Raw genomic sequence first — 6223 nt, 5'->3', positions numbered from 1 at the left:
GTGTATTTATTTAATGTTAACATATTATTGTTTAGTTTAATATATAGAATATGTGTGTGTGTAATAATATATATATGTACTACATACAGCAAGCTATATATATAATACTTGTTAAAAAATAAAAACAAGTTTTATACATTAATTTTAAAGCAAAAATTGTTAATGAAATATTTTAACATTAAATAATTACAATTAATAAATACACATTTACATAGGAGGCATTTCAAACAATGATTATAAATATCATATGTTTCTACAAATCAACCATATGTTGTATATAATATTTTTTACAAGTATATTTCTTTCACTGAATTTAAATCCGAATTATACTGTAACTAATTTAATTCCAATTCATGAACTTTAAATACATTCTCAATTCAATTCTGAATTTGCACACAATCCTGAGAGTTATTATTTTTTTTCATTTTATAACCGATAGTTGAAAAATAAACAGGTTACGCAAAATCTGTCTCCTGTTCGGTTGTTCCAACCACAAACGGGACGTCGTTATAGGTTCCGGCTACACCCTTCTCCCAGGTCTCGAACGGAGGAGCTTTGAGAACATAGTTGTCAACGACTGCCACTGGGCCAATAAAAACACCTTTGACCGGAAGATCGATTATTTCATCGGCCGCCCATGCTGGGTACTGCTGCCACGGGATTGCCTGAGTCAGATACAAATCACTGACATTAATTCAACCACAGAACCATTTCTGATATATTGCCCCCATTTAGAGAAATTAAACCTCATCGGCAGATTTTCATTGAGAATTCATTGAGCGTTCGGCGAGATCTGGCAGCCGGTCGAGGTTTGATGATTTATCAAAGAGAGTTTACGGACGAAGGGGCCGAGAGGTTGAGGCTGTTGTTAGTCAGCCGTGACTCTGCTGCTGCCTTGCTGTGGAAGGTTACAAGCTCGGCCATAAATTTCTCACCTGAAGGACTTGAGCGATGTGTAGATCTCTCAGGCAGATGGCGTTCTTGCAGCCGGTTCTTCTCAGGAATTCTAAGTTGTCTCTTTCTGCTGACTCCAGAGAGGCGTTGTACACATATGAGCCGCTCATGTCTATCGCGCGATGAAAGAGTCCTTTGGCTAGTGGAGACATCATCAAAGTCCAAACTGAAGTTCCTCCTTGATCAAACAGGGAGAGAAATACTTAATATACATTAAGAAGAGTAACCCTTGTGAAAAAGAAGTGTGTTTAATTATATTGAATGGCACTTGTAGTCCATCCGGACAATATATTATGATAGCAATAAAATAAAGGCCTTGTTAAGACTGTGTGCGGAAATACAATTATTTGTGTTTCTGCCTGTAATCTGATTTAAACGTTTTACTGTCTGCAACAGCAATACAGATGTTGTCTTACAACATGACAAGATGTTGTCACAGTGCTGGAGTATATACCATCTTCTGTGCTGCCGCCTCCGCCGGTTTTAAAACTCAAGGAGGAGCACGGATCAGCTATATATTGTCAGTTTCCACTTGACTTGCACAACAACACAACCTTGTTTCATTCGGCATATTCTCTACAAACACCGTCTGACGTAAATGCAAGACAGCAGGCTACAATTGAACTATATTTTAAAAACTAAATGAAATTACGTATAAAGATGCTCTACTTAAATGGGTCAAAATAGTACTCTTAAGTTCAATTGCATTTAACATAAAAATCTATTATAGTTTACATTTATTAACACATATATATATATATGTATGTGTGTATAAAAATCACTCATAAATATATTATAAAGTATTCATTTCCATAATATTTACTCTTTTTAATTAAAGAAATTATATTATATATAAATCATTTTCACAAGGGAAGGTTTCAGACACAAATATTAGCAGTGCAAATTTATTTTGCTTGCCATATGAGTGGGTTACAGCATAGTAGAAGAACAGCAAATAGAGTTTTTGTGCTGATTTATGGCATATGTTATTATAAAACATGTTTAGCAAATGTTTGAAGATATGGGTGTGTAAAACACTGCAAATGAACCTATCGGTTTATAGGTAGCGTTTTACTTATTCTCCACTGTTTGCTTGCTATTAATCTTCCTTTTTGATAACCTTAAGGCAATCAGTTTTACGAGGGAATTAATTAGTAAGTCATGGCTATGGTATCTTTTATGCTTCCCCCTGTATGTCATGTGGCTCTGCATCTAAATTGCCAAATACACCTAAAATATGTCAAATTGCCTGAAGTGAACTTGACCAGTTGAAAAAAAAAATCATATATATATGTTAGAATATTGCATCTGTGCAATATTTCTTAAAGTGACAGCAGCATAATATACAAGCTTCTGTCTGTGCCATTAATGCAATCAAACAGCTCAATAGTCTTGACTGAGCTTTTTGTAGCTTTAATAAGAATAATTTTGTATTTAATTTATACACTGAAGACTGCAATATTCCCTCTAAGCTGCTCAGTTCTTTTGTCAGGTCTACCATTTTAGTTAGATGTTTGTAATGTGGATCCATGCACACTTTAGTGGCTCATATCGCCCACAATCAATTGTGCTATGGGCAAAGGATTTGGTTCAGAACTACAAGCACAAACAAAAAGGGTTTAAAAACTACAAACATGGCAGATATATTTTTGAGTGTACTATCGCTTTAAAGATGCATCTGTATGAGGTAAAAATGTCCCAAAGCTTGCCTACTATAGAAGAGTAGCTTGTTTAAGATTTCCACAGACACTTATACAGTTAAACAAAAACTGTAGTGTGTCCTGACCCAGATTCCACTTCACAAAAGATGTTTGATAACGCTCATTTAGTTTCTGCACCATTTGGGATGATCACATCCTGAGCAAATGGTGACCAATTGCAGAATTGGAATAAATGTGGGACACCGAGAACCATCTCAGACAATGGGGTGTCAGAAATTCATTAACATACAGACCACAGCTGTTACAACAGGAGCAGCTTCATTCACATTAGGGCTAATAAACTGTAATGGTATAAAAGGTTTGAGTTTAGGATGCTGTGGGTTCATTCTGACTCCACTGAACTGAATTCAATTATTTTTAATGTAATTCCTAGGAAGTAGCGGCACTGTAAATGTTTTCTTGAGTAACCTAAAATGTGCATCATTTAGTTGCATAAAGGGTCAAATGAAATATAAATAGCATATTAAAGATAAAAGTTATAAGAGGGAGTAGTTAGCTATTAGAGAGAACACCGCCTGGAAGCAAATTAAGAGTAGGCTAGCTGAGCATAAAACGAAGAGGTATAAGTATATATAAAATCCTTGACATAAATTATGATAATTACAGGTTTAGTAAACAGTCAATTATGTGGAATTGCCCAAAGGTAATGTACAACTCAACCCTCTAATCGGTTGGGCAGCTAATTTATCAGACAGTGGATAACTTTTCACATGAGTTCCTCAGAAATCATCTTTCCATTTGTATGACAGAGATCAGTACATAAACCGAATCCAAAAAGAGGGAGGTGAGAATGACTTCTAGTCTCTTGGAAGGCTAGAGGTGGGTTGTGAAAAATCAAAGATAGCAAGATCTGTCACCAGCACTAGACCCCTATTTAGAGTACCAATCAAATATGCTTGCCCAAAATGCTGACAGTGAAGGGCAAAAAAAGCGTGAGCAGTTGTGACTTTGCACTTGTCACACAACGGTGGAACAGAAGAGAACATTTGATCTTTTGAGATTGATTTTAGCATAATTTAAACCATGAATGACCTTGAATTGCATCAACAGATGTTTGATGTTGACTGAGGAGGATCTTACTGCCTTCAGACACTTATCCCACGTTTCGTTGGAGAGCTCAGCTACCAGCTCATCTTCCCAGGACACTTTAAATCTCTTATTAGGGGTTGTCACACAACTTTCAAATAAACAAACAAATTTAGAGATAAGATGCTTAGAATTAGGAGGATTTAAGACAAAATAAAAAATTCATGCTTCTCAGGGAGGAATTCAAAATAGGTTTTGTCAGACCTTGGGAGTTAAAAATAATGATTGTAGTGTATACACAGGGGTCTCTGGCAGGGACAGATCTTTTTTCTTATACTTGATTCAGAATTTTAATTGCATTTTTACACAAAACGTAGCTTATTCACTAATACTAATGCTAGCTAATGAGGTCCCAGACAGGCTTTTCTCCATGTCTCCAATTTGGGTCAGATTTCCCGGTGCTTCTCCCAGTACATTTAATCCTTTACATTGGTAGCACAGTAAAAGTGTTTAAATACTGGCAGACCCAGGCGACTCGCAGTCACAAGATTGTCCAAACATGACAGACAAAACTTAACCAATTTAACTAATAATTTGGGGTTCTTAATGGTCAGTCCAAGATATACATGGTGGTCTCTAACTATTTTGAATGGAATATTTTCCAAAAAAGAAACCAGGGGTCTCATTTGTAACCATTGCTTGTGCACAAAACCAGCCCTGAAAGAGGCGCATGCAAAAAGTTTACAGTTAACGGTTAGTTAAGTGGATTGAATAAGTCTAATGATAACTTGTATTTTAGTGGTCCTTGGCATCAAACCCTGATTTATACGATGACCTTTAGACATTTCAAGTGTCCAAATACTTTTCAGTGTCATTATACGCTGTACCTGAGCTTTGACCAAATATGGTAACCCTTCCAGCATCGCCACCGAAGTCATGGATATTTCTCTGGACCCACTGAAGTGCTTGGATCTGGTCCATGAAGCCATAGTTCCCTGACAGCAAACAGAAAGACACCAGTAAATGAACTGCTATCAAGAAAGTCCATGCCTTGACATCTGATCGATTTCAATATGCTGTAATAAGGAGATGGACAGCAGTCCTGAAATAGCTGAACTGGATAGGTACGGGCTTTACCTGAGGAGTTGGTGGGAGAGCCTTCCCTGAGCATCTCCAGAGCCATGAAGCCGAAAGCATTGAGCCTGTAATTCAGACTGACGTACACCATCTGCGTGCGGGCCGCCAGCTCTTCGGTGGGCGAGTATCCTTTCTCCTGGCCGCTCAGCATGTGCAGGTACCCTCCGTGGATCCACACCATGACTGGAAGTGGTTTGGCGGGCTTTAGGCTCGGCGTCCAGACGCTGAGATGCAGACAGTCCTCCTGTCCCATGACCTGTCCGTCTTTTCGGAGGGGCTGCACTTGCGCACAGATGCTACGGAATCGAGTGGCGTCGTAAACGCCCCGCCAACACTGTCCCGCCTTAAATAGGTCCGCCGGGGGTCGCCAGCGACGCTCACCCACCGGCGGCACTGCGTATGGGATGCCTTTAAAGGAATAAGCTCCGCCTTTCCAGCTCCCTCGCAGCCGACCGCACTCGGTCTGCACCTCTGCCACCCTTGGAGGAGGAGTCTCAGCCACATAAGCCAGGTATCCCGCGAGAGAGAGGAGAGCGATCACGCCACAGCCGATGAGGAACATGCACTTGCGCGACACCACCAGGAATGGACTGACATAGTGGCGACGGACGTACTGTATCTGCTCCTCTTCTTCGTCCTGCACCAGATAACGATACTCCGTCCCCTCGGGGACCTCATATACATCCTCACTCATTTTCTATCTTCTGTGTGTGTGAGAGAGAGAGAGAGAAAGAGAGAGAGAAAACACTAGTGCAAGTCAATTCTCTGTTCGTTCAGAAAGAACAAATTGCATATCAGACATATTTTTGGGGTCAGCTTTCTATTGACCATATATAGACAGGTCCAAATGTCTGAAACCACTCATTAAACAGAAATCAACATAAAGATTATATATATATTTAAGTTGTAATCCTGATAATATAATTTGATAGCTTGTAAAAAAAAAAGTTAATGGTTATAATCAATAAAGTTCATTTTAACTGAAATAAATTAAATACAGTAAAACATTAACTTATTTCATTTCAGCCTGTTGCTAGCTTTTCCGGTTTTGCAAGAAGTCTTTTGCTCAAGGCAGTTTTTTTTCCAAGTCAAAACCACAATAAAAACAAATATTTTGAAATATTACAATAAATGTTTTTTAACATATTTTAATTAATGCTCTCAATTAATCACGATTAATCATATCCAAAATAAAAGTTTTTGTTTACATTATATATGTATGTGCACTGTGTATATTTATCATAAATGCACATACAGCGTATATTTTATATATATATATTTACGTCTATACATTTATATATTCATATTCTTATATTTCATATTTAACATATAAACACAAAACATTTTTTCTTAAATATATACATGCATTTGTTTCTATCTATCTA

General features: G+C 37.7%; 1 protein-coding gene across 1 annotated transcript in view; it reads right to left on the bottom strand.

Annotated features, from left to right (window-relative positions):
* LOC122362745 (acetylcholinesterase-like) overlaps nucleotides 1–5583 on the bottom strand; it is a gene marked incomplete at its 3' end in the record, with an annotated part of 8559 nt that extends 2976 nt beyond the window's left edge. Inside the window, exons 1-4 of the mRNA XM_043264306.1 lie at nucleotides 4839–5583; nucleotides 4589–4696; nucleotides 936–1132; nucleotides 460–665 (exon numbers count right to left, since the gene is read on the bottom strand). Of these exons, the coding sequence (XP_043120241.1) occupies nucleotides 460–665; nucleotides 936–1132; nucleotides 4589–4696; nucleotides 4839–5532 (1205 nt within the window). The remainder of the gene's footprint in view (nucleotides 1–459; nucleotides 666–935; nucleotides 1133–4588; nucleotides 4697–4838) is intronic.
* Nucleotides 5584–6223: the final 640 nt, after the last annotated feature.

The sequence above is a fragment of the Puntigrus tetrazona genome, chromosome 18, assembly GCF_018831695.1.
Source record: "Puntigrus tetrazona isolate hp1 chromosome 18, ASM1883169v1, whole genome shotgun sequence".
Taxonomy (NCBI): Eukaryota; Metazoa; Chordata; class Actinopteri; order Cypriniformes; family Cyprinidae; genus Puntigrus; species Puntigrus tetrazona.
This window is presented reverse-complemented; position numbering and strand designations above follow the sequence as displayed.